The 27,743-nt window shown below is 46.9% G+C and overlaps 1 protein-coding gene across 9 annotated transcripts in view; it reads left to right on the forward strand.

Annotated features, from left to right (window-relative positions):
- Positions 1-27,743, forward strand: part of LOC115202131 (protocadherin Fat 1) — a 137,351-nt gene that overhangs the window by 102,208 nt on the left and 7,400 nt on the right. For all 9 annotated transcript variants that reach the window (XR_003879914.1, XM_029766047.1, XM_029766046.1 and 6 more), the window contains 15 exons: positions 1,334-1,609; positions 2,354-2,564; positions 4,336-8,409; positions 9,343-9,539; positions 10,012-10,165; positions 12,369-12,602; positions 18,215-18,604; positions 19,289-19,503; positions 20,423-20,560; positions 20,956-21,099; positions 21,452-21,649; positions 24,777-25,376; positions 26,012-26,234; positions 26,488-26,622; positions 26,854-27,011. Coding sequence is in view for 8 of the 9 variants with exons in the window: in XM_029766047.1 (XP_029621907.1) it covers positions 1,334-1,609; positions 2,354-2,564; positions 4,336-8,409; positions 9,343-9,539; positions 10,012-10,165; positions 12,369-12,602; positions 18,215-18,604; positions 19,289-19,503; positions 20,423-20,560; positions 20,956-21,099; positions 21,452-21,649; positions 24,777-25,376; positions 26,012-26,234; positions 26,488-26,622; positions 26,854-27,011 (7,347 nt within the window). In the remaining variant the exon portion in view is untranslated. The remainder of the gene's footprint in view (positions 1-1,333; positions 1,610-2,353; positions 2,565-4,335; positions 8,410-9,342; positions 9,540-10,011; positions 10,166-12,368; positions 12,603-18,214; positions 18,605-19,288; positions 19,504-20,422; positions 20,561-20,955; positions 21,100-21,451; positions 21,650-24,776; positions 25,377-26,011; positions 26,235-26,487; positions 26,623-26,853; positions 27,012-27,743) is intronic.

Genomic DNA, 27,743 nt, shown 5'->3' on the forward strand with positions numbered 1-27,743 from the left:
CTACCATTCCAGTGTTTAATTGCTATATTGTAATTACTTTGCAACCATGGCCTATTTATTGCCATAACTCCCGTATCTTACCTCATTTGCACTCACTGTATATAGACTTTTTGTTTTCTTTTGTTCTACTGTATTATTGACTATGTTTTGTTTATTCCATGTGTAACTCTGTGTTGTTGTATGTGTCGAATTGCTATGCTTTATCTTGGCCAGGTCGCAGTTGCAAATGAGAACTTGTTCTCAACTAGCCAACCTGGTTAAATAAATAAAGGTGAAATTGCCCCCTGGTGGCTAGCATCCAGGTGTCCAATCTGTGTTTTCCTTTTGTTTTGCCGCCGTGGAAAACCCCGCCGGGCCAGCTACAGCCACAGCCATTCCATGGGCTCGCCCTAATCCCTCGTCGGAAGTCCAGTAGACGAGTGGCTCACATTGATAAAAACAAGCCTCGCTGGATTTTAGTTTAGGGACCAGGGATGTGATTCTTTGTATGAGATGGGGGGGAAACTTCCACATTGCCAACTGTGGTATTGTGACAAAAAGGTCTGTCTTTGTGTGGAAAATATATTTTGCAATATATGTGTTTTGTTGCAATATATGTTTAGAGTGTGATGCTGTGTTATGGAATTACACAATGGCACTTTTATCAGAGATCGTGTGCATTCATATATCTGTCAATGTATTATACGTTCCTATTAAGGTGTACCTCAATGTATGAGCAGATTTTTTTATTTTTCATAATCAATCTTCATCCTTGAACTATGAAACTCACATTATCCGTGTGATAAATAGTTGGTGAACCTTTTGAATCTGCAATATATTTCTAAATGCATTTTACGTTTCACAACTGATGGCTTACTCTGATGTCATTAATCAAGCGATCACCTGTAACTTTATCACCGCCTCTTTAACACTCCCTCAATGCTCCCTCAACGTGTCTTCACCTGAAAGCATTAGGGTTATCCCGCATTGATTTCTTGTTTTCCTTGTCGGCAGTGCCAAGTGGCCATCCGGTGGAAAGTATTTCACAACACTGCTCATTACTTGAAAGATGGATGGAAAGGGATGTAGAGAGGGGAAGAGGGAGTCAGGGAGGGAGAGATGGGAAGTAGAGGATGAAAAGGGCACTCTTGGGAATGGAGAAAGAGAGAGCGTGAGTGAAGAGTGAAGACAGAGAAACAATGACTGAGAGACAGTGAAAAGTCAACGACATCATGCATTACTCTGATTGACCCTGACTCAAATATTCACAACATCATGCATTACTCTCTGATTGACCCTTACTCAAATATTCACTATACTGACATCCACCATCCCTCTCCCCTCCTCCCACCAGGTGCTGATCCGTGTCATCGACACCAACAACCACCGGCCCCAGTTCTCCCAGCCGCGCTACGAGGTGGTTGTGGCCGAGGACACGCCGCCAGAGACCGAGGTACTCCGGATCGGTGCCACGGACGAAGACGATAAGAACAAGTTGACCTTTACCCTCTTGAGCAGCACCGACCCCTTCAGCCTGAAGAAGTTCCGTCTGGACCCGGGAACCGGTGCCCTCTACACGGCCGAGCGGCTTGACCACGAGACCATGCGGCGACACACGCTCACTGTTATGGTACGGATTTCACGGATGTTCTAGAATCTACCTAATTAATAATGTGTGTTATTATTCTGGTATCAGTGCTGAGTGTGCTGGAAAAACTTGCTAGAGCCTTGGTCAAAGTGGTGTGGTGCTCAGACAATTAACACATGCACTGTACGCCCTGAACGAACCCACTCAGCCCAGCCAATGGGAACATGTCGTTATATCATCATTATTACCATAGAAACGGAACAGATAAAAGGAATGTCGGTGTTCTATTAGCATATTATGAAAGGTTTGATTCTGAGCCAATTTCTCCATTGAGAGAGTAACATAGGTTTCAGAACACTCTCGCCTATTCAGCCACTGTGTGTGTCTCTCTCAATCAGCCACTCTCCAATTCCAACAGATGGGCAGTCAGCCTGTATTGATTAATTGTTTGTTTGGTTGCTGGTATTTGCCATTTGGAACTAACCATGCAGCACCCATCCAAAGTGATCCCCCCCGCCCATTCATTGTTTACTTGTTTAGATCACTGGGAATTAAGACAAATTAAGAAAAATAGTTACTTTGACATGTTTTTTTAATGATTTGATGAGTTGTCATTTTAATGAAGTTACTGTTGAGGGAAAGAAGAGTTTGCTTCAGATTGTATTACAACTCATTAATTCTCTCTTTTTCTGTATCCCTATCTGTCTCCCCCTCTGTCCTTTTCCTTTCTCTGCATCTCTCTCTGTCTCTTTTCTTTCTTTCTCACTCTCTTTCCCCCCTCCCCAGGTACGTGACCAGGACATCCCTGTCAAGAGGAACCTGGTGCGAGTCATCGTGGACGTGGAGGACACCAACGACAACGCGCCGTGGTTCGTGGGCTCGCCCTACTCCGGGCGCGTCTTCGAGTCGGCCGCCTTGGGCTCGGCAGTCCTCCAGGTCACCGCCCTGGACAAAGACAAGGGACAGAATGCAGAGATTATCTACAGCATCGAGTCAGGTTGGCTAACAGCACCACAGACGCCCTAGACTACATTCTTAGGAGTGGCATGAGGTTGCCCCTAGATCCGGATCTTGGATCAGTTTTGCATTTTCCACACTAATGGTTAAGGTTAGGATTTGAGGAGGGGAAGCTGATCCTAGATCGGTACCTAGGCGAAACTTCACCCCGGAGCCACATTCTTAACATGTCAGCCATACTGGCATTCTCTAGCCTCTGGCCAGTCATGATAGAAGTATGCATAGCAGCATAGCAGCCCAGTTAGCGATACCAACGCAAGGGGCCTGGGGAAAATGTATGCAGGGCATAGAGAGGTCCCCTGCCCACTGACCCTCGGTCGTGAATGGAATACTTCACAAAGTAGGAGGACTTTGTCAGAGGATCTCCAAGCATGTGGGAGTTCGGCCGATGCCCCCTCTGAATTTCCCACCATTGTTTCCCCTGTAAGATAAGCTGTGTTTTGGGAGAGGGTCGGGCATGTAGTCATTGGCTGGGTTCTTTGTTTAGGATGTACATTTTTCAGATAGTTGAGATGACTCAAGCTCATTGAAATGTATCTTGCCGGAGAATGAGTCAGGTTTTCAAAGCAGAGGTGGACTGGTGTAGGCAATCTTCACGAATGCCTTTCGAGAGCTATGGCCATTTGGGGGGTGAGGGAATGAAGGGGGTCATGTCTAGATTTAGTCAAATTGACATCAAAAGTAGATTTGTTTTTGCATTTTAGCTAACCCTAACCCCTTTCTTAACCTTAATCTAATTTTCCAAACCTGCTACGTTAATTGTCCTAACCTGCTGCGTAAGTTCTCCTAGGCTGTATCCCATTTAGACAAAAGCAGGGAGTATGCTAATCAGAGTGTATTGTTTTAAGAATGTCATACCAAGGATCATTTTGCTGTTAAGAATTTTAAAAGTAAAAAAACGAAAGAATACAAGGAAAATTATTTTCCTACTTCTTACTGCTATTAGTCCAAACAAAAGCATTGAATAACAGATTCACTACATGGAACAACAGATACCCCCTCCCCCAAAAAAATTCTAAAGGAAGTTTGTTCTTAAGTGTCTGTTCTATATCTGAAAGATATAGGACATATATCTAACCCATTATTTATGGCTCTAAACAGTCTCCATATATACTTCCATTAATAAATTATACCGGGGAACCTTCAGACGAGTCTTGTGAGGCCTGTGGGCATCCTAGAGAAAAACACGATGTTCGTGATAGTCTCACTTTTCCACAGAGGGAAGTTGTCAGATCGGCTGTACTGACTTCAGACGTGTCCCAAGACACTTGTGGGGGTCGTAGAGCAAAACAGAGAACACAATTGTTCGTGAGAGTCTCATCCTTCCATAGAGGGGTCATAATAGTTTGTAGGCCAAACTGTTTGGATGCTACAGACGATTTTGTGAGAAGACCAATTTTCAGGATGTCTTATGGTCTGTCAAACACCGCTTTAGCTCTGTCACCTTTCACAGCAGATGCAGAATTGCGCCATCGGCGGATGCAGTGCATTAAGATACATCTGCTGCAACAACAAAAAATATCTGTAGCTTAAATTGACAGATTTTTATGGGGATTTTTTATTATGCTAATTAGATTTCCTCGAGGGCGCTGACATTGACTCTAGTTAATTCAATTTACGGTAATCAAGAAGCCTAAAATTGCACCCTGGCTTTAATGTTTAAGAAATGCACACATTTCTGTCTGGAATGAAAATCAATGCCATAGTAACCACATTAATAAATCTTCTTGTGTTTTTTTTTTTTGGAACAGGAAATGTTGCAAACTCATTTGCCATTGATCCGGTGCTGGGCACTGTTACCGTGGCCAAGGAGCTGGACCGAAGCAGCAAGAACCAGTTTGAACTAGCTGTGAAGGCAACCGACAAAGGAACCCCTTCGCTGACTGCCACCGCCACCGTCCACATCGCTGTCACCGTGTCGGACAATGCCACCCCCAGATTTACTGCCAAGGAGTTCTCTGCAGAGGTCAGCGAATTGGCCCTCCCCGGCAGTTTTGTAACCATGATCACAGCAACCAGCCAGTCCTCTGTGTTCTACCAAATCAAAGGTGGAAACACTGATGGCGCATTTGATGTAAACCCAAACTCCGGTGTGGTTGTAACTTCGAGGGCTTTGGACTATGAAATGACCCCTGAGTACAGACTGACCATCCAGGGAACCAACATGGCGGGTCTTGCTAGCAACACCACTCTGCTGATTCACCTGAAGGACGAGAACGATAATGCCCCCATCTTCCTCCAGCCAGAGTTCACAGGCATGATTAGCGAATCGGCTCCCATCAACAGTGTGGTCTTGACCAGAGAAAACACCCCGCTGGTCATCCGCGCCTCGGATGCTGACCGCGATGCCAACGCCATGCTGGTCTATCAGATTGTCGAGCCGTTCGCTCACAACTACTTTGCCATCGATTCCAGTACGGGAGCCATTAGAATGACAACCACTCTGGATTACGAACAAAGGAGTGTATTCCGCTTTACCATTCAGGTCCACGACCTCGGAATTCCGCGTCTGTTCGCCGAGACAGCCGCCAACGTGACCGTCGAAGTCATCGATGTCAACGACTGCTCGCCACAGTTCAGCCAGGAGCTCTACGAGACATCAGTGATCGTGCCAACTTACAAAGGTGTCGAGGTAATCAAAGTCAACGCATCAGACGCAGACTCCGGACCAAACTCTAAACTCTTCTTCTCCATCTCAGAGGGGAACATCGGGGAGAAATTCAAGATGGATCCCAACACAGGCATCATCACTATCCAGAACGTCACCCAGCTAAGAAGCAGGTACGAACTCAGGGTGAGGGTCTCAGACGGCAGGTTCGCCAACACAGCATCGATAAAGATAAACATCCGTGAGAACAAGGAGAGCAGCCTGAAGTTCACTAGGGACTTCTACAAGGCTTATGTCAAAGAGAACTCCTCTGAGAAGAAAACATTAGCGGTCATTGCCGCTGTGGGGAACCACATCAACGAACCCCTCTTCTACACCATCCTGAACCCAGACAAGAGGTTCCAAATCAGCCGCACTTCCGGAGTGCTCTCCACCACAGGTATACCTTTCGATCGCGAGGCACAGGACACGTTCGACCTCGTCGTGGAGGTGACCAGGGAGGACGCTTCCTCTGAAGTGGCCCACGTTCTGGTGACGGTGATTGTAGAAGATGTGAATGACAACCAGCCCATGTTTGTCAACCTGCCCTATCAAGCCTTGGTCCAGGTGGACGCAGAGGAGGGTCAGGCCATCCGTCAGGTGACAGCAGTGGACCGGGACATGGGTCAAAATGCTGAAATCCATTACCACCTGAAAGAACACCACAAGCACTTCCAGATAAGCCCCTCGGGAGAAATCTCCCTCAGAAAACAGTTAGACAAAGACTCCCTCAACAGTGAGTTCGTCATCAACGTTGTGGCCAAAGATGCAGGAGAACCAGCCCTCTCGGCAGAAGTGGAAGTGCCCATAACTATAGTAAACAAAGCCATGCCAGTGTTTGAGAAGGCATTCTACAGCATCGAAATCCCTGAAAATATCCAGTTACACACACCTGTAGTTCACGTCCAGGCTACTGACTCTGAAGGCCCCAAGATAGTATACACCATCTCTGAGGGAGATGCCTTCAGTCAGTTTTCCATCAATTTCAACACAGGTGTCATACATGTAATCCAACCTCTGGATTTTGAGACCCACCCTGCTTATAAATTGAGTGTCAGAGCCACAGACTCACTGACTGGGGCCCACGCTGATGTCTTTGTTGATATCATTCTGGAAGACGTCAACGATAATCCCCCTGTCTTCCAACTAAAGTCCTACAACGCAAGTGTTTCTGAAGCTTCCTTCATCGGCACTGCAGTTTTGCAAGTCGCCGCCACAGACTTCGACACTGGCAACAACAAAATGCTCTTCTACCAGCTAGTTGAAGACAAGGAAAAGAGCTCAGACTACTTCAGCATTGACCGTGACTTGGGAATCATCTGGACTGCTCGCATGCTCAACCAGGAGGAAAAGCAGCAACACAAGCTGACTGTCCGCGCAGTGGACGGAGGAGTGCCTGCCCTCTCCAGCCATGTCACTGTGACCATAGATGTCACTGACCTGAATGACAATGCTCCGGTGTTCACTGAGAGCTCTTACAAAGCCACAGTAAGCGAATTGGCCCCCCGCGGTTACTTCGTCACCCATGTCCAGGCGTCCGATGCCGACAGCTCAGACGCCGGCAGGCTTGAGTTCTCCATTCTGTCTGGCAATAAGGACCAGAACTTTGCCATGGATAAAAACACTGGGGCCATCGTCATCTCCAACCACCGTAAACTACAGATGGAGCCACTGTACAACCTCAACGTGTCCGTGTCAGATGGTGTATTCAGGACCTCGGCCATGGTCAAAGTCACAGTCAACGGTGCCAACTTCCACAACCCCACTTTCCCCCAGCTCGACTATATAGTTGAACTCACTGAGAACTCGCCGGTCGGAACGTTAGTTGCTGAGGCCAAAGCTACAGATGAAGACACTGGCACATACGGGAGCCTAACTTACCACATCGTCAACGATTTTGCCAAAGACAAGTTTTCTGTCAATGAAAATGGAGAAATTTTCACCCTGGAGATCCTAGACCGCGAGAACGCCATTGAGAAGGTCATCCCCATATCGCTCATGGCAAAGGACGGTGGCGGCAAAGTAGGCTTCTGCATTATTAATGTGATTTTGACAGATATCAATGACAATGCCCCACAATTCAGGGCAGTGGAGTACAAAGCCAATGTAGCATCGGATGTCCCCAGGGGAACCACCGTGGTGAAAATCGCTGCGTCAGACATGGATGAGGGAAGCAACGCCGACATCGCTTACACTATCGAAGCCGACGTGGAAAACGTGGAGGAGAACTTCGAAATCCACCCCTTCAGTGGAGTCATTGTCACCAAAGAGAGCCTCATCGGACTCGAAAACGACCTCTATGCTTTCTACGTTAGGGCAAAGGATGCTGGGAGTCCTTCCAAGCAATCCGTCGTCCGCGTTTACATCAGGATAGTGGCCCCTGAGGTACCGGTCCCCAAGTTTGCAGAGCCACACTACCGGTTCACCATCGCCGAAGACATGCTCATCGGCACGGATATTGACGTCATCCAGGCGGAGAGTGAACAACCGGTGTTCTACAGCCTGGTGAAGGGCAACACCCCGGAGAGTAACCAGAATGAGGTCTTCGTGGTGGATCGGGACACTGGGGCCCTGAAGCTGGAGAAGAGTATGGACCACGAGACCACGAAGTGGTACCAGCTCACGCTGCAAGCCCAGAGCCAACAGGAGGGCTACGAAACGGTGGCGTCTGTCGACATCAACATCCAGGTCAAGGACCTCAACGACAACAAGCCTGTTTTTGAGTCAGACCCGTATGAGGCGGTGGTGGTGGAGAACCTTCCAGATGGCACGCCGGTGATCCAGGTCAAAGCCACCGACCAGGACTCGGGCACCAACGGTCAAGTCATCTACAGCCTGGACCCCAAACAAACTTTGGCTGAGATCTCTGAGCTGTTCGCCGTCAACAGTGAGACAGGCTGGGTGACGACATTGAAAGAGCTCGACCGCGAGAAGACCAGCAAGTACACCATAGCCGTGCTGGCCACAGACCGCGGAGACAAGGTGCAGCTGGTGACCAGCGCCACTGTGGAGGTTACCGTGGCCGACGTCAACGATAACCCGCCGCGCTTCACTGCCGAGATCTACAAGGGCACGGTGAGCGAAGACGACCTTCCACCCAGTGGAGTCATTGCCATCCTTAGCACGACGGACGCCGACACGGAGGAGATCAACAAACAAGTCAGCTACTTTATCACAGGTGGGTTTTTATCTCTAACAATACCAGTATTTGCTCTGCTCACAGCTCATGGCTTGATAGCCTTCCCTGTTTGTGTTAATAAACAGCTTTAATAAATACTGCTCAAAAGAGGATTAGACATTTACACCCGCTTAAATATGAAGATCATATCTGCTCTCTGAACATATAATGCGTATTCTTTATTTGTAAACACTTTGAATCGACTAATTTGCGAAACATCAAGGCAAATATGTAGGTCATCAGAAAGAAATAAAGAAAAAGGTAATGTTTAATTATTTCGATGACGCTTTGAAATTCATGGGGGAAATGCACTTCCTCTGGTGCTCATTAGCGGATGGAATGACTATGCCACGTTTAATTACCAGAGATTTTAGAAATGAGCTCTCATATTAGCTTGAATGCACATTTCCTACTTCACAAAAAAACAGCCTCCTTATTATGGTTTCCTGTGTACCAAACATACTTCATGAACGTTGGTTTGCAAGTTGAAGTGGTTATGATAAATGAATAATATGAACCCTACCTGAGGTACATTTGCTCAGGCACTATAAAGATCCCGGGGGTTGAGCACGACTCTGACCAGCGGACAGCTTTTGAAATAGGAAGCGATAACTGGTAGACATGGATGCAGTTCCTCTTTGAGCTCCGCTATCACTCGCAGGATAAGATCTTCTCTGATTCCAAGACTAACCCTGATAGAAAGGCTTGGATGCATCTTATATATATTTATTTTCGCCATTGATGTGTGATCCAGTACAGAACTCAAACACACACCCTTGAGATACACACACAAAACCACTAGCCCTCTCGAAACCAGAGGCAGGGGCCATATTGTGGCGCATTGCTCATTAGTTTGAATGCCACTCTCCCCAATGACTCGCTCCGCATTGACCCTCCCCATTAACTCTCCCCAATGACTCTCTACCCATACAGGAGGCGACCCTCTAGGACAGTTTGCGATCGAGCACCTCCAGAACGAGTGGAAAGTGTCTGTCAGGAAGCCACTGGACCGCGAGGAGCGCGACAACTACCTCCTAAATATCACCGCCACCGACGGCACCTTTTCTGCCAAGGCCGTGGTCGAGGTCAAAGTCCTGGATGCCAACGACAACAGCCCCGTTTGCGAGAAGGTAAAGAGAGAAGGCAGGCCACTAAAAAATGCCATGTTATCTGCGTGTGGGGGTACACACTATGCATGACAAGTATCTGGGAGAAAGGAAGGAGGGAGCGAGGGAGGAAAATAAGAGGTTTGGAAAGGCTTCTCGTTGAAGAAAGGCAAGCGAAAATTAAGGGGTAATTTTCTTACATTGAGGGCTATTTTTACCAGCTAATGTATTTCCATTGCTGATTGTATTATGGTTTAAGTGCATACTGCGGTCGATTGTAATGTCTTTTCATTCTACCCCTCTATCCATTTCCTCCCTTCTTGTTAATATACCTATTGAATTATGCTTAATCTTGCATATTCTACCTTTACTTCTCTCTGTCCGCCCCCACCATCAATCTTTTTTCTCCCTTCTGATGTCTTCCCCCTCTTCCCTCCCACACACTCTCTCATCCTCCCTTTCTCTCTCTCCCCTCTCCCTCTCTCCGCTCCCCCAGTCCCTCTACACAGAGAGGGTCCCCGAGGACTTCCCAGCCGGCAGGCTCATCCTGCAGGTCTCGGCCACAGACGCAGACATCCGCTCCAACGCCCACATCTCCTACGAGCTCCAGGGACCGGGAGCCGAGCTCTTCACCATCGACCCAGACACAGGTTGGTCTGTCTGTCTGTTTTCCTGTCTGTCTGTGTTACACCTCAACACACTCAATGTGTTGACTAGTCTGCCCATGCTACCATACAGCTAATCAAAATCAAAACAGCCACAGGTTCATGTCTGCCACAATGTAGAGTCGTTTCGAGTCATTTCAAATTGCTGCACTGCACTCGCATTCATCCAGTTTACATTCACAGCATGTCCAAGGTTATTCTGACTATTATGACTGTCAAATGTCCATGGGTGCGTGATGGCAGCATGACGTGTAACACTAACCACACATCTCCACCACCACCTGACACACACACACACACACACACACACACACACACGTTTTACAATGTCATGATTTCATGTTTGACCCTGGCAACACTACACTCACGGACCCTGTCTTTTGTCTCCCTCTGTAACGTCACAAACAGACACAGTAATAACCTCTCAGTGTGGACACCAGTCATGCATCAGTCATGCACACCAGTCATGCACACTTTGATTGAATCATAATCCATCCACCCCAGTGTGTGTGTGTGTGTTTGTGTGTGTGTGTCCCTAGTGGCAAGGTGGATTTTCTTTACGTCGCGTCCTTTTTGATGATTATTTTCATGTATTTTGCCCCCAGAACATTTCCCGGAGGGTTAGCGAGTAATGGCGCTAAGAACCCGAGTTTCATCTAACATACAAGCGACATTGTTCTCGCCTGAAGGTTTCGAGTCTCCTCTGCAGAAAGTGGAGACAAAATGGAATGACAGGAGTCAGGCCTTAGAAAACACAATACCAGTTAGCTCCCGTTAACCCCCACACTAAAAAAATAAATGGTACATTGGTTTATTTCTGAAGGGAGAGCGAGAGAGGGTTGTGAAGAAACAAGACAGCGGCAGTGTAGAGTAGGCTAGAGAACGAGAGAGCAGCCCCATACTTTTACAGCACGACAGCAGCCCCTTTTATTGTGGTTCAAGTTCAGACGTACTTTGATACCTCCGTATGAGCCAGCGAGGAGGGAGAGAAGAAGAGCGAAGAATCCGGCCATTTCAATTTAGTTTGGCCCAAATTGATGGAGAAGGATTTAGTCAGAGTATCGAGAGGGGGTCCTTTTTTCCGTGCTGAGAAGGAGGATTACAAGCATTTCGCCACACCGGCAATAACATCTGCTAAATATGTGTATGTGACCAATAAAATTGGATTTGATTATTGCATGCGAGGAACCATAAGAGGCTTCGTTAGTAACGCTAGTTTGTGTGCGTGTGTGGGCGCACGTGTGTGTCCAGCGAGGCCCAGGTAATGTTGGCATGCACCATATCCCAGGACACCTCCCAGCTGCTCTTAGCTGCCAACTACTCCTGTCCTCCTGCATTTTCCCTTACCCCCCCATCCTCTCTGTCAATTATTTATTTATTTCTCTCCATCCTCTTCTGAAAACCATTAGTTGGTTGGATGTGGGTTGGATGCTTGGATCAGGGGAAGGGGTTTGTGGCATACAAGAGGATATGAGGTCTCAGAACACGCACGAATGCAGGCACACATTGTCTGACTCAGTGATCTGTGAGAAGTGTTGCTTCTGAAAGCACTGAAGCGGCTAATGCCAACTTAAAAATAGAGGTGTGTGTGGAGATGAGCATGACAAGGTTGTAAGGTTTTCGGAACTAAATGTTGAAGTGAAGTTTCACCCCTAGTTACAGATCAGCTTCCCCCAACCTTAACCTTTGTTTTGGTGACTGTTAACACGATGGACAGAGTGAATTATCTTAAGAGACGTTAGAAATGTAGGTCCGTTATCATTTGTACACGGTATCGATTTGGTTTCAGTTATTCTTTTTACTCAAGCCAGCCGGTGGGCCGCATTAAATTGGTCGAGGGGAGGGGCACTCTACACCGAACTAAACGGCTTAGAGACCATTTAGCTTGACTTGCGTTTTATTTTTATGCTTTCTTGGAAGGGGCCTGGGGTAGGTAGAGGATGCAGTTCTAACGCTATCTGCCCTTGTCGAACAATAGATTTTTAAAGTGCAACCCGCAAGCGCCGTAGCGTGTAGAAGTGTTTTTGGATTGCAATAACGTTTAACAAGCCTGTGTGTGTTTGTGTGTGTTTGGCTGCCTGTTTGTGTGTGTGTCAGCGCTTTTAACGAGTGTGTGTGATTGACGTGTTGTGTGTGATTGCCTGCCCCGTTGATTGACATCTGCCTTTCTCCGTCTTACTTTTCCCAGGTGAACTGAAGACCCAGCAGCCCCTGGACCGCGAGGAGAAGGAGGACTACCGCTTGACGGTGCGGGCACTAGACGGCGGCGGGCGCTACTGCGAGGCGGCCGTGCACCTGACCGTGGAGGACGTGAACGACAACGCGCCACAGTTTACCTCCGGCCCTTACGCCATCACCGTCTTCGAGAACACGGAGGTCGGCACCTTCGTGGCGCGGCTACTCGCCACCGACATCGACACCGGTACGTTTGTTTGATTGTTTATTTACAAATGAGTTGATCTGTTTTGTTTATTGTTCTTTATTTGACCAGTCTTCCACCAGGCAATGCTAAGCTCTCTGGTCTAGTGCTGTACACACGGTGCTCTCGACGTTGTGCACAATGTGCAGTATGTTGCGTCTTTCTGTTGACTCTGCCCACGTCCGGTAGCCACCGCGGAGCTCGACGTTATCCGTCAGTTAACTTAGTCGAATTTGAACCGCGTCATCTTTATTTGTGAACAGGCGAGTCACTTAATAATTCATCTTTCTGCTGAGAAATACAGACATAGTTGTTTGAGAAGTATGGCTGCTTTGCTTTTCCCCTGCAATGCTGACTCCACAGTATCACAGTAATCCCCACTCCGTTTTACACCAGACTCTTATGGCGTAAAATGATGATAGGGATGGATGAATGAAATTCTGTTCTCCTCGAGCACTCGATTCTGAAAAGGCCTAATGGCCGTTTTCTATTTGACATTTGCCGGTGGGTAAGTCACAACCCACACGTTCTCTTCATAGTCTTCTATGACGTTTGTGGTCCTGTGCGGCTCTGTTGGTAGAGAATGGCGCTTACAGCTTCAGGATCACGGGTTCAGTTCCCGCTGGGGCCACCCATACGAAAATGTATGCGTGCACTACTGTTAGTGGCTTTGGATGAAATAGTCTGCTACATGGCATATATGTACATCATCGTTCAGGAAACCCACCTGAGCAGGAGCAGCCGCTTTGAAATGAAACTGATTTGACCCCAGAACTCCCTCAAATGGAGGACAGTTGAAAGCGTTAGTGTGGCTGCCGCATTTCAACTCAAGAGCTCTGATACTAGCGAACTCCCCTAAAATGGGACACGATTGGCACTTTTAGCGGCACTACCAATTTGACTAGATAGGTTCTGGTTCTTTTACTGGCATTTGGTAATGACTCCTCTGACAGGGCAAGGTGTTCTAGACTAGGGGAGCGTGTCAGCCTGTTCCCTTCAAAAGCCTAGGTATGGACGAAGAGATGCTCTCTCTCTCTCTCCCTTTCTCACCCCTGTCCTTCCTCCCTCTCTTTCAGTCCTTCAGGTAAACTGAGTTTTGACAGATCGAATGGGATGAAAGAACTGGGTCGCTCGTTCACTCAGAAAGTCAAAACGGGGGCCTACTTTTTCGACAGCTCTTCCCGCCAGGGTTGGCACACTAGCACGGAATTCCTTAAGTCCGCCCTACCTCCATGCTAACATAAAGGATATCTGAAAGGAGGAGTGGAAAAATTAGGTTCTTACCCTCCCTCCCCCAATTTTAGCTGGAGGTACATTTCGGACCATTTGGAGCTGGAGGGAGGGAGGGAAGGTGAGGGAGGGAGGGAGAGAGAGAGGGAATTAGAGAGAGACCAAATTGAGACTGCATGCAGAAATCTGCAAAAATATTCTCTGTGTACAACGTAAAATGCCAAATAATGCATGCAGAGCAGAATTAGGCCGATATCCGCAAATTATCAACATACAGAAAAGAACCATTAAATTCTACAACCACCTAAAAGGAAGCGATTCCCAAACCTTCCATGACAAAGCCATCACCAACAGAGAGATGAACCTGGAAAAGAGCCCCCTAAACAAGCTAGTTCTGGGGCTCTGTTCACAAACACAAACAGACCCCACAGAGCCCCAGGACAGCAACACAATTTGACCCAACCAAATCATGAGAAAACAAAAAGATAATTACTTGACACGTTGGAAAGCATTAACAAAAAAACTGAGCAAACTAGAATGCTATTTGGCCCTAAACAGAGAGTACACCGTGGCAGAATACCTGACCACTTTGACTATGTACAGACTCAGTGAGCATAGCCTTGCTATTTTGAGAGGCCACTGTAAGCAGACCTGGCTCTCAAGAGAATACAGGCTATGTGCAACACTGCCCACAAAATGAGGTAGAAACTGAGCTGCACTTCCTAACCTCCTGCCAAATGTATGACCATATAAGAGACACATATTTCCCTCAGATTACACAGATCTACAAAAAATCCAAAAGCAAATCCAATTTTGATAAGCTCCCATATCTACTGGGTGAAATACCACAGTGTGCCATCACAGCAGCAAGATGTGTGACCTGTTGCCTCAAGAAAAGGGCAACCAGTGAAGAACCAACACCATTGTAAATACAACCCATATTTATGTTTATTTATTTTCCATTTTGTACTTTAACTATTTGCACATCGTTCCAACACTGTAACAAAGACAAAGGTCTTTATTCTTTTGGAACTTTTGTGTGTGTAATGTCTACTTTTATTGTTTTAAATATTGTTTATTTCACTTTTGTTTATGATCTATTTCACTTACATTGGCAATGTAAACATGTTTCCCGAGCCAATAAAGCCCTTTGAATGAGAGACATTTGCATTCCTTTCACACGTGTTGGTATCTCATACACAGATCTGTAGAGTTCTAGTTTGTATCTTTATCTCCAGCCTTGTAAAATGTGTATTGGCTGATGTATGCCCGTATTGCCAGGAGAACTGAAGAGTTCCACACACAGAGAAATAACAAAGTCAAGGCCATCTATGACGACTCTGACGAGACAAAATACCAATTTTGCCACAGTCCAGGTCACACAGTCCTCGCTCACTCAGCCAGCGGCCATTGACTGAGTGTGTGCGTGTGCACCTGCGTGCGTGTCAGACCTCCATTGTCAGATAGATAGAGGATTCCATTCACTATTCGGGCGGGATATCATCAACGTTTGAGACTCAGAGTATCTCTTTGCTTCAAATGTTGACACATTTTGAGCACTGCCAGTTCCCCTGCACCAGTTGTGCTATCTAGACCGGCTCATTTGGGTTGAAGATATTTGGCACTTTCATACTTACTCGCGTCATTGTCCCTGCTGTGTTCCCACTGCCTTGGCGGTGTTTCTCAAAGTGGTTTCTTATCGGTCTGGGGGAAAGAACCTGACAAACCATGAAGCTGGTTGGTGACCTTTATTGGCGTTTAAGGGAGAAGTTATGCTGACACATTCCTTTCTCTGTTTCTTCTCTCTCTTTTCATTTTCTCTCTTACTATCTCTTTCCTCTCTATCCCCCCCATCTCTATCACCCATCTCTTTCCTCTATCCCCCTATCTCTTCCCATCTCTATCCCCTTTTCTCTTCCCATCTCTTTCCTCTCTATCACCCCATCTCTTCCCATCTCTATCCTCTCAATCCCCTCACTATCCTCTCTATCCCCATCTCGATCCCCCTATCTCTAGCCTCTCTATCCCCTATCTCTTTCCTCTCTATCATCTCTATCCCCTATCTCTTCCCATCTCTTTCCTCTCTATCACCCCATCTCTATCCTCTCTATCCCCATCTCTATCACCATCTCTATCCTCTCAATCCCCTTATCTCTTCCCTCTCTATCCCCTATCTCTATCACCATATATCTTCCTATCTCTTCTCTATCCCCTATCTCTTCCCATCTCTATCCCCCTATCTCTTCCCACTCTATCCCCTTATCTCTTCCCACTCTATCCCCTATCTCTTTCCTCTCTATCACCATATATATTCCTATCTTTTTCCTCTCTATCCCCTTATCGCTTTCCTCTGTACCACCCTATCTCTTCTCATCTCTATCCCCTATCTCTTTCCTCTATCACCTCATCTCTTCCCATCTCTATCCCCTATCTCTTCCCATCTCTAGCCTCTCTATCCCCTATCTCTTCCCATGTCTTTCCTCTCTCCCCTGTCTCTTCCCATCTCTATCCTCTCTATCACCCTCTCTTCCATCTCTTTCCTCTCTATCCCCCATCTCTATCCTCTCTATCCCCCATCTCTATCCTCTCTATCCCCCATCTCTATCCTCTCTATCCCCCTCTCTTCCCATCTCTTTCCTCTCTATCCCCATATCTCTTTCCATCTCATTCCTATCTCTTTCCTCTCTATCCCCATCCTCTCTATCCCCTCTCTATCACCATATATCTTCCTATCTTTTTCCTCTCTATCCCCATCTCTTTCCTCTCTATCACCCTATCTCTTTCCTCTATCACCCCATCTCTATCCCCTCATCTCTTTCCTCTCTATCCCCTATCTCTTCCCATCTCTATCCCCTATCTCTTTCCCCTATGTCCCCTATCTCTTCCCATCTCTTTCCTCTCTATCCCCCATCTCTTCCCGTCTCTGTCCTCTTTATCCCCTATCTCTTCTTATCTCTCCCCAGTTGTTATCTTCTGAAGTGGTTTCTTTTCTTTCTATTCCTTGTCTGTGCTGTCCCTCATTCTATTTGGTAAACAGCATTCATGTGGCTCATACTAGACGCAAACAAGCTTTCTTCCCACTTTGGGCTGAGGAGGAACGTCTTTGTTACCGCTGTTGATAAAGTTTCAACGAATGCTGTCTTCCGAAGGCACAGTTTAATCAAACCCACGGTGCAGAATTTGGAGATAGTCAGTTAGCATGTAGACATTTTGTTTGCCTGTGGTTAAGTAAAATGGTTAAGTGGTTAGGTAAAATGGCAGACTGATTTTGGACACCAGATAGGGATGCAAGATAAAAGTAGTAACATAGTTTTATAAGGTACTGCAGTTTTATAAAAAAATGAAGGTACTGCATAAACATTACAAAATCGGGTCTGGTTGAATCAGACCCACAGTCTTGGAGGAAACCTCCAGAAAACTGGATATGAAGTATAATCGTCTAGTGACGGGAGTCGAGATTGCTTAACGATTTGGCGCGATCCACTTAGACGTCATCAAGCAATTTCCGTCGGCCGAGTAATTTGGTCTGATAAAAGCGACGGTGACTGGAACCAACAGGTGGCAATAAACCGTGCTCCGGCAGACAAAAACTGCATCCCAAATGGCACCCTGTTCCCATTGTAGTGTACTGCTTTTGACCAGGGCCCGTTTGGTCAAAAGTAGTGCACTATTGAATGGAGTGCCATTTGGGACACAGCCAGCGTCTCTTTAGTCGTAATGAGATGCGCAGGGGAGGGGAATGTGTGTGTGTGAGAGAGAGAGAGATGTGGGCCACCTGCAAAAAGGCATTATGGTTATTGTCCACATCCGTCTCCGTCTCGTTTTTGTACCGCCCTGTCGGGAAGCGGCAAGGTGTTTGTTATTATGAGGGCGATGTGACTTGCCTATGCCGTTCGGGCATCACTCATTCATATATTTTTATGTACATATTCGTATTCATTCCTTTACACTTGTGTGTATAAGGTAGTTGTTGTGAAATTGTTAGGTTATATTACTTGTTAGATGTTACTGCATGGTCGGAACTAGAAGCACAAGCATTTCGCTGCACTCGCATTAACATCTGCTAATCATGTGTATGTGACAAATACATTTGATGTTTGCGTTGTGAATGCTTTTGGTCGGTGAAAAGGGTATATTGTGTTGAAAGGCTGATATGACAAAGTATTGTTACTCAGGAGTGTGTGACTGTATTGCTGAGAATGTACATGCAGCTTTATATTGTTTCCCGTTTGGTTTGTTCATGGTTTTGCTTTCCAACAAAGGCAAAACGATAATGAACTGTCACTCAGAATAATGTTAGTCTAATGCTTTTATATCAGATTCTACACATTAGTTTTATTTTATGCGTTTTTAACACATCTCTATCTCTCTCTGTCTCCTCCCAGGCTTGAACGGCGACATCCTCTACTCCCTCGCCGACTCGGCCGATGGCCACTTCTCCGTGGACGAGCGTACCGGCGTCGTTGTATTAAAAAAGCCCCTGGACCGCGAGGCGCGAGCCGCGTACGAGCTCAAAGCGCGCGCCTCCGACCGAGGCTCCCCGCGCCGCCTCTCGTCCCTCTCCCGCGTCACGGTCTCCGTGCTAGACATCAACGACAACCCGCCCGTGTTCGAGCACCGCGAGTATGTGGCGGGCGTTTCGGAGGACGTGGCGGTGGGCACGCAGTTGCTGCGGGTGCACGCCGCTAGCCGGGACATTGAGGCCAACGGGGAGATCGCCTACGCCATCGTGAGCGGGAACGAGCACGGCATGTTCAGTGTCGACCCTCGGACTGGTATGTCTCTCTGTATCTCTCTGCATCTCTCTGTGTATCTCTCTGTATCTCTCTCTCTCTGGATCTCTCTCTGTATCTCTCCCTCTCTCTGTATCTCTCCCTCTCTCTGTATCTCTCCCTCTCTCTGTATCTCTCTCTCTCGCTCTGCATCTCTCTCTCGCTCTGCATCTCTCTCTCTCTATGTATCTCTCTCTCTCTCAATCTCTCTCTCTTTTTCTCTCTCTCTCTCTCTCTCTGCCCCTCTTGTCTCCACCTCTCCTCTTCCTTTATATGTCTCCCCAGTCGCACCATATTATGACTACTATCTTTGTGTGTATGTGTGGCAGGTTAAGCTTTTTTTCGTAATGAGTCTTGTTCTGGAGGCGGCCGTTCTGAGTGGTCACTAGCTGGCACAGCCACAAAGTCATCAAATCGGATTTGAACCCTAACCTTAACCACACTGCTAACCCCAATGCCTGACCTTAAATGAAGACCAAAAAACAAATGTGTGTTTTCATGAATTTTTACAAAATAGCCAATTTCAACTTTGCAGCTGGCCTATCTATGGGGAGATCACTCAGTAAACGTCAACCTGCGTTTCAAAGGGGACGTAGCAGATGACATTTCTGTTGTGTACATTGGGACAGTGGTGGAACCTTCTTCTAATCCAACCGTCCTATCCTCCCTCTCCCGTCTCCCCTCCAGGTGACATCTTCGTCATCGAGCCGCTGGACTTCGAGGCGTCCCACGAGTACTATCTGACAGTGGAGGCCACGGACGGGGGCACGCCACCGCTCAGCGACATGGCCACGGTCAACATCAACCTGACGGACGTCAACGACAACAGCCCCGCCTTTAGCCAGGCCACCTACGCCGCCGTGGTGGCCGAGGACGCCGAGCCCGGCAAGACCGTTGTGGCGGTGAGTTGACCGATGAGTGACCGTTCCGATCATTTGGTCTGGTGTTTCCCTTCGCAACTAGAAAACAAAAAGCATACAAAATTGCTAAAGGAATATATTAGAGTTTGTTTGCGTTGTGTTCGAACCTACAAAATGTTTTTGTATTGCGGTGATTGCCCTACCATTGTATAGGCAGTGTGCTTATGTCGCGTTTGTCATTTTTCTTCCGTTTCCCTCCTGCTCATAAAATACCTTTTCAATCACTGCACACCTCATCCCATTATTTCACCCCTCTATCTTAACTAGTCTTTCAGTCAGTACCCCCTCTCTCTCTGTATCTCTCTCTCTGTATCTCTCTCTCTGTATCTCTCTCTCTCTCTGTATTTCTCTTTCTCTGTATCTCTCTCTCTGTCTCTGTCCGTCACGGATCAGTTGCTGAGTTAGATCACCTTCTGGTGGGGCAGAGTTAAACGTGGACCTCCCTCCGCTCTTCATGCTCAGCCTACTGTAACAGACACACACACACTAATGAATTAAAGACAGGTGACTCACTGAGCCGTCCCTTTCTCACTGTCCCCCTCTCCTCTCTCTCTTGCTCTCTCCCCTTCCCCCTTTTTCTATACATCCCAACACCTCTTCCCTTGGCCCCTCTCCCTCTTTCTTCCCCCGTGTCCATTTGTCAACTGTGTCTAATCAACCCGAATATAAATGATCCGTCGTTAAACAGGATTTTTATGCTTGCCCGTGTCACACACGTGTGAATCCTGTCCGTTCCCTGATTTCCCCTATGATCCGTTTCAATACCGGCTAGGTGTGTGTGTGAACATCTGTGTCCCACAGTCTCGTGTCAGAGCAGGTGCGTGTGTAAGTCTACATCTGTGTGTGTCGTCCTCGGCGGCTGGTCGTAACTCTTCCTCTCTCCTGTTCTCTCGGGTCGTAGGTGATGGCGGAGGATGCAGACGGGCCAGCCTATAACCACGTGCGTTACTCCATCGTGGAGGGGAACCAGGGCAGTCCCTTCACCATTGACCCAATCAGGGGAGAGGTCAAAGTGGCACGCCAGCTAGACAGAGAGACGGTATGGTGAAACATTCAACTTTATAATGGATGGGCATTGATGTAAATTCATTAAAATGCATATCTGTGAAATATCTTCGAAGTTCGTGTGTGTGTGTGTGTGTCAATGTATTTATGCTACTTCATATATTCATTTATGTGTTGGTCTGTGTCTAAATATATGCATTTGTGTGTGTGTGGACATCTAATTCTGTCTTCAGTGACACCTTAATTGCACTGTAGACTGCAATCAAACGGAAAAGCAGAGCCAGTTTACCAGTCAGCTTTGCATAATCGCTTACAAAAGCAGTACCGAGCGTGATAGAGGTATTAATTCTCTCTCTTTCCCTCTCTCTTCCTCTCTCCCTTTCTCTCTCGCCACCCCACCCCACCCCTCTTCCCTCCCTTCCCCATCAGACATCGGGGTACACCCTAACGGTGCTGGCGTCGGACAACGGCGTTCCGGCCCGCTCCAGCAGCGCCACGGTCAACGTCGACGTGTCTGACGTCAACGACAACCCGCCCCTTTTCTCCCCTGCCAACTACAGCCTCATCATCCAGGTGAGAAGAAAGGGATGGATGGATGGAAGGAGAGAGTGGGAGGGAAGAGGGTGGTGAAGGTGGCAAAGAGGGAAAGGTGCTGGTTAAGATTGAGAGAAGAGTTGGTGAGAGGAGAGGATAGAGAAGAAGGGAGGGATGAGGGGTGGAAGTGAAGAAAGAAGTGGTGAGATGACTGAAGGTGTAAGGATTCGAAAGATGATAGTAAAAAATGACTTAGCCTTCGAGGAAGAGAAAGATTGATTCACAAGATTGATTCCCACATCAAATCCCCTCTCCTGCTCTCTCACACAGCAGTCGTTACTGCCCACAGTATCCCTGAATACTAAGTCTAAACCACTTCCTTTTCTCGCAGGAGAATCGTCCAATGGGGACCAGCGTTGTCCAGCTCATCGTGACCGACCGGGACGCCACGCACAATGGGCCGCCGTTCGCCTTCGCCATCATCAACGGCAATGAGGGGGGTGTGTTCGAGGTGAACCAACAGGGGGTACTGCTGGTGGTGGAAGAGCTGAAGAGGAAGACCAAGGAGAACTACCTACTGAATGTCCAGGTACTATAGGAGCGTATGGAGTGTTGGTTGGTCACTCTCTCTCCTTCTGTTACTGTGTTTCCTTCACTTTCTTTTTCTTTCCCTCTCTCTCTCTTTCTGTATCTCTCTCTTTCTGTATCTCTTTCTGTATCTCTCTTTCTCTTTCAGTGTCTCTCTCTCTTTCTGTATCTCTCTCTCTTTGTAACTCTCTCTTTGTAACTCTCTCTGTATCTCTCTCTTTCAGTGTCTCTTTCTGTATCTCTCTCTCTCTGTATCTCTTTCTCTTTGTAACTCTATCTGTATCTCTCTTTCTCTTTGTAACTCTCTCTATCTGTATCACTCTCTCTCTCTCCACCCCCTCTACTCCCCTCTACTTACCTCTCTTTCTCTCCCTTCTCTCTCTTTCTGTGGACAATAGCCTGCTCTGCAGCTGCCCACTGTGATAAACCTCTCTTAGAAACATCAAAATGATAACAAGATCTATAGCGTCAAATCTAAATAATCACCATGTATAAAAAAAATCCTGCTGCCCTCTCTCACACCGAGTGAATCAGAGTGCAAGGCAGAATATCTCACATGAGAGGCATAGTGGAGAGAGCCGCAGCCAGCTCGCGTGTTGCCAGTCGGTGAACTACTGTCCTCTCTTTCTGAGGAGAAAAGGAGTAGGCGGATGAGAAAGAAGTGCGATTTCTCGACTCAGACTAACGTTCTGAATGTTGCAGATAGAAATATATTGAACAGAGCTGAGACGGTTTCCCTATTCTGTCTGACCGACAATTCTATCTGTTCTACACTGTGTATTTGTTTCTTAACGTTTGGTAATCCTCCTGAACACTCCAGAGGTTGCTGTAGCATCTCTGGCTGTGTAAATGCAGGTGGATGTTTATTTGTCTGAGCACGTAGGCCCTTAGTCTTTCTGCAGGTAGTACATTTTGACTTGAGTATTGATGAATGGGGAAGATTCAGCATTAGGAGAATGGAAGAGCATAAGCTCCCTCTACTGTGGGAAAGTGGAGCTGCATACAGCAAAATGACTGGCAAAGATGGAGTACTTTCAACATGTGTCTTGGATTTTTGCTGTACCCTGTATGTCATTTGGTTAGCCTTCTAAGCACTCTTGGAAGATAAGCCAATGATTTGGCTATACTAGAGTATAATAAACAAGCAAACTAACATGCAACTGAAGAAGTGATAGTCAATCATAGGTCTAGCATAGTTATGTTATTACCCGTTATTACCTGTGTAGGGGTGATATGGGGATTGCAGAGTGATAGTTGGGTCAGTCTGCTTTAACATTATTGCCGAAATAGTGGCAGTTATTTGGGCTCATACATTGTTAGATGTGATTTTTGTGATTATGATTTTTCAACGCCGGTACCAATTATTGGAGGACCAAAAAAGCCGATACCGATAAATCGGCCGATTTCTTTTTACATTTATTTATTTGTAATAATGACAAATACAACAATACTGAATGAACACTTATTTTAACTTAATATAATACATCAATAAAATCAATTTAGCCTCAAATAAATAATGAAACATGTTCAATTTGGTTTAAATAATGCAAAAACAAAGTGTTGGAGAAGAAAGTAAAAGTGCAATATGTGCCATGTAAAAAAGCTAACGTTTAAGTTCCTTGCTCAGAACATGAGAAGATATGAAAGCTGGTGGTTCCTTTTAACATGAGTCTTCAATATTCCCAGGTAAGAAGTTTTAGATTGTAGTTATTATAGGAATTATAGGACTATTTCTCTCTATACGATTTGTATTTCATATACCTTTGACTATTGGATGTTCTTATAGGCACTTTAGTATTCCAACCTTGGAACACATCAACAACAGCCACCCTCGAAGCAGCGTTACCCATGCAGAGCAAGTGGAACAACCACTCCCAAGTCTCAGAGCGAGTGACGTTTGAAACACTATTAGGGCGCACCCCGCTAACTAGCTAGCCATTTCACTTCGGTTACACCAGCCCAATCTCGGGAGTTGATAGGGTTGAAGTCATAAACAGCGCAATGCTTGAAGAATTGCAAAGAGCTGCTGGCAAACGCACGAAGGTGCTGTTTGAATGAATGCTTACGAGCCTGCTGCTGCCTACCATTGCTCAGTCAGACTGCTCTATCAAATATCAAATCATAGACTTAATTATAACATAATAACACACAGAAATACGAGCCTTTGGTCATTAATATGGTCGAATCCGGAAACTATCATTTCGAAAACGAAACGTTTATTATTTCAGTGAAATACGGAACCGTTCAATATTTTATCTAACGGGTGGCATCCCTAAGTCTAAATATTCCTGTGCAACGACAGTGCTTTTTTCGCAAATGCGCATGTTAAATCATCACCCGTTTGTCGAAGTAGGCTGTGATTCGATGAGAAATTAACAGGCACCGCATCGATTATATGCAACGCAGGACACGTTAGATAAACTAGTAATATCATCAACCATGTGTAGTTAACTAGTGATTATGTTAAGGTTGATAGTTTTTTATAAGATAAGTTTAATGCTAGCTAGCAACTTAGCTTGGCTTCTTGCTGCCCTCGCGTAACAGGTAGTCAGCCTGCCACGCAGGCTCCTCGTGGAGTGCAATGTAAAGCAGGTGGTTAGAGCATTGGACTAGTAACCGGAAGGTTGCAAAGACGAATCCCCGAGGTGACTAGGTAAAAATCTGTTGTTCTGCCCCTGAACAAGGCAGTTAACCCCCGTTCCTAGGCCGTCATTGAAAATAAGATTTTGTTCTTAATCTGACTTGCCTAGTTAAAATATCGGCAAATCGGTGTCCAAAAATACCGATTACCGATTGTTATGAAAAATTGAAATCGGCCCTAATTAATCGGCCATTCCGATTAATCGGTCGACCTCTATTAGGAATAGTACTTTTGTTAACTTGATGAATGAAAGCAGTAAAATAAGGGAATTGTGTCGAAGTTTTGGAGACATTTTATAACTAGGCCTAAGTTTTTGATAATCAATATGAAAGCTTTAGTTGGGTCACCGCACAATTTCTCTCTCTCTCTCTCTCTCTCTCTCTCTCTCTCTCTCTCTCTCTCTCTCTCTCTCTCTCTCTCTCTCTCTCTCTCTCAACAGACACAACGTGTGACTTATCCCTCTCTCCTCTCCATTTTTTCCCTCTAGGTGGCTGACAACGGCAAGCCCCAGCTCCTCTCCACGGCCTACATCAGCATCCGGGTTATCGACGAGAGCGTCTACCCGCCCGCCGTCTTCCCGTTGGACATCTACATCTCTGTCGCCGGCGAGGAATACCCTGGCGGCGTGCTCGGCAAAATCCACGCCACCGACCAGGACATTTACGACACGCTAACTTACAGTCTCGCACCTCCATCATCCACGGATAACGCCGAAGACGCTCTGTTCACCGTCTCCGCCGCGGACGGCAAAGTCATCGCCCGGCGCCCGCTCGACGTGGGCCACTACCCGCTCAACATCACCGTCACAGACGGGCGCTTTTCGGCGACAGCCGACGTGAACGTGCACGTGCGCCAAGCGACTCGCCAGGCGCTGGACAACTCCATCGCCGTGCGTTTCGCCGGCATCGCGCCCGAGGAGTTCATCGGGGACTACTGGCGCACGTTCCAGCGGGCGTTGAGGAATATAGCAGGGGTAAGACGCAGCGAGGCACAGCTGGTTAGTCTGCAGCCCTCCGAGCAGGGGACAGGAGACCTGGATGTTTTACTGGCTCTGGAGAAGTCCGGGAGTCCCTACCAACCACAGGAGGTAAGAACCATGACCACGGCTCGTATTCACCAAATGTCTCAGAGTAGGAGTGCTGATCTAGGATCAGGTCCTCCCCCTGTCCATATCATCCTATTAATTGTGATCTGAAAGGCAAAACTGATTCTAGATCAGCACTTACTTTGTTTACTAGCCAATGCGGTTATAATACTGATAATAATACCAATAACATATGTAATAATTTAACGCAATATAATGCTTGTAATAATGATGATAGGGATATTAGCTTTAGCATAACATATAATATGGCACACTATGTATGAATAGCTTTTAAAATGGTGGTCTGTCTTCCACTAACATAAAAGTAAGAATAGAAGACGGGCAACCATGGAAATTGACAGATTGTATTTACAGTTGTGAAATAGAATCAAAACTCTAGAATTCATCATGAAGAATAGTCAAATGCAATTGTAAGGCGGTACACATCAAAAGAACGTGTATCAACTTTAGTAGGTCTCTTGGTCTTTTGGCTAAAGTGTTGAAGGTTGCTGGTCCCGAATTAGAGTCCCGGGAACCCCCCCCACCCCGAATTCGCTGCATTTCAATGAATGTGTCTGTTTAAGGACTTCCAAGTTGATCTTTCAGTCTTTTTAACGTCTTCACTATTGCTCCTCCAGGTGGTCTTCCGCAAGCTCAACTCGTCTGCGGCGGTCATCGAGGAAATGACGGGCGTGCGCCTCGTGCGCGTGATCAAGAAGCTGTGCGCCGGCCTGGACTGCCCACTGCACTTCTGCGACGAGGTCATCAGCCTGGACAAGACCACCATGTCCACCTATAGCACGGCCCGCCTCAGCTTCGTCACGCCACGACACCAGCGCACGGCTACCTGTCAATGTGAAGGTACTGACAGACACGCACCGATACATACATGGGCCTAAACACACACACACACACACACACACACACACACACACACACACACACACGCATAGATGTGCATAAATAGACACACACACAAACACACCTTTACCCCTCCCACCCCATCACACACACATACACCTAAACCACCACATCCCCCACACACACACCCCCCTTCCCCCTGACCCCATTCTGGCTTCATCATGCTCTTAACCCGTGTACATTGTTGTTCCAGGTGGAAAATGCCCCACGGCGAACAAGCTGTGTGATGCCAACCCCTGCCCAGAGGGCATGGAGTGTGTGGCAGACCGGAAGGAGGCCAAGTATAGCTGTGTGTGTCCAGATGGTGCCAAGCAGGGCAAGTGCTCCGGTAAGAGCAGACACACCTCTCATCCTATCTGACTCTCTCTCTCTCTCCCCCACTCTCCATATCTCTCTCTCTCTACTACCCCTATCTCTCTCCCACTGATATGAAGCTGTCAAATGAGTATATATGAACCTATTGTTTGTTTGTTTTGTCTCTGTATTCACTGTCTAGTTATCGGTCTCTCCCTCCTCTTAGCTCTCCCCCCCATACTTATCTTTACCCCCCACCCCCCAGACGGCCAGTCCCTGACGTTCAGCGGGACGGGCTATGTCAAGTACCGTCTGATGGAGAATGAGAACAAGGAGGAGATGAAGCTGTCCCTCAGGCTGAGGACCTTCTCCAGCCACGCCACCGTCATGTACGCCAAGGGAACCGACTACAGCATCCTGGAGGTGGGTCAAAGGTCAAACACGGTGTGCGCGTGTCCATGTGAGAAAACGCCGGATTCTAGCTACCAGCTACAGATTACAAGAAAAAAAATCTCCTTCCCACACCATTTCAAGTCCACCGTAGTATTTTTCCCAGCTTGGGCATGAAATCACAGTAAACAAACCACTTTCTTGTCTGTGCTGTGGGTACTGTCCTATTTATTCTGAGTCTGCTGCTCCAGCTCCAAGTCCCATGCCCAATCCCCGTATTAGCCCATGTTATCCTGTGTAGGATAACGGCCTGATAATCGCTAGCTGCCAGGACCTCCCCTTGGGGGGCCACCATGCTGTGTGCTGGTTGTCTTTTATGATCCTCACGTGAAAGGGCTCTGGGAATGTGGTGGTGGGGCTGCATGTAGAACAACACACACAGCCGTGCTATTTTCAGGGAATGCTGAGAGGGAAGCGGAAAGCACTTTCTCACACAGTCCTCACCGGGGTACTGTCTGGGTGCCAGAGGATCAGCTATTCACTACGTAGTGCACTACTTTTGAGCAGGGCCCATAGGGCTCTGGTCAAAAGTAGTGCATTATAGAAGAAATAGGGTGCCATTTGGGACACTGCCTAGTGCTCCAAGGGAGTTAGCCTACTGATTTGAATATTACATGATATCACAAGACAATGTCATACGGTAAGATACGTTATATATGCAAAAGTATGTGGACAGCCCTTCAAATTAGTGGATTCGACTAATTT

This window comes from Salmo trutta, chromosome 11 (assembly GCF_901001165.1).
Source record: "Salmo trutta chromosome 11, fSalTru1.1, whole genome shotgun sequence".
Classification (NCBI taxonomy): Eukaryota; Metazoa; Chordata; class Actinopteri; order Salmoniformes; family Salmonidae; genus Salmo; species Salmo trutta.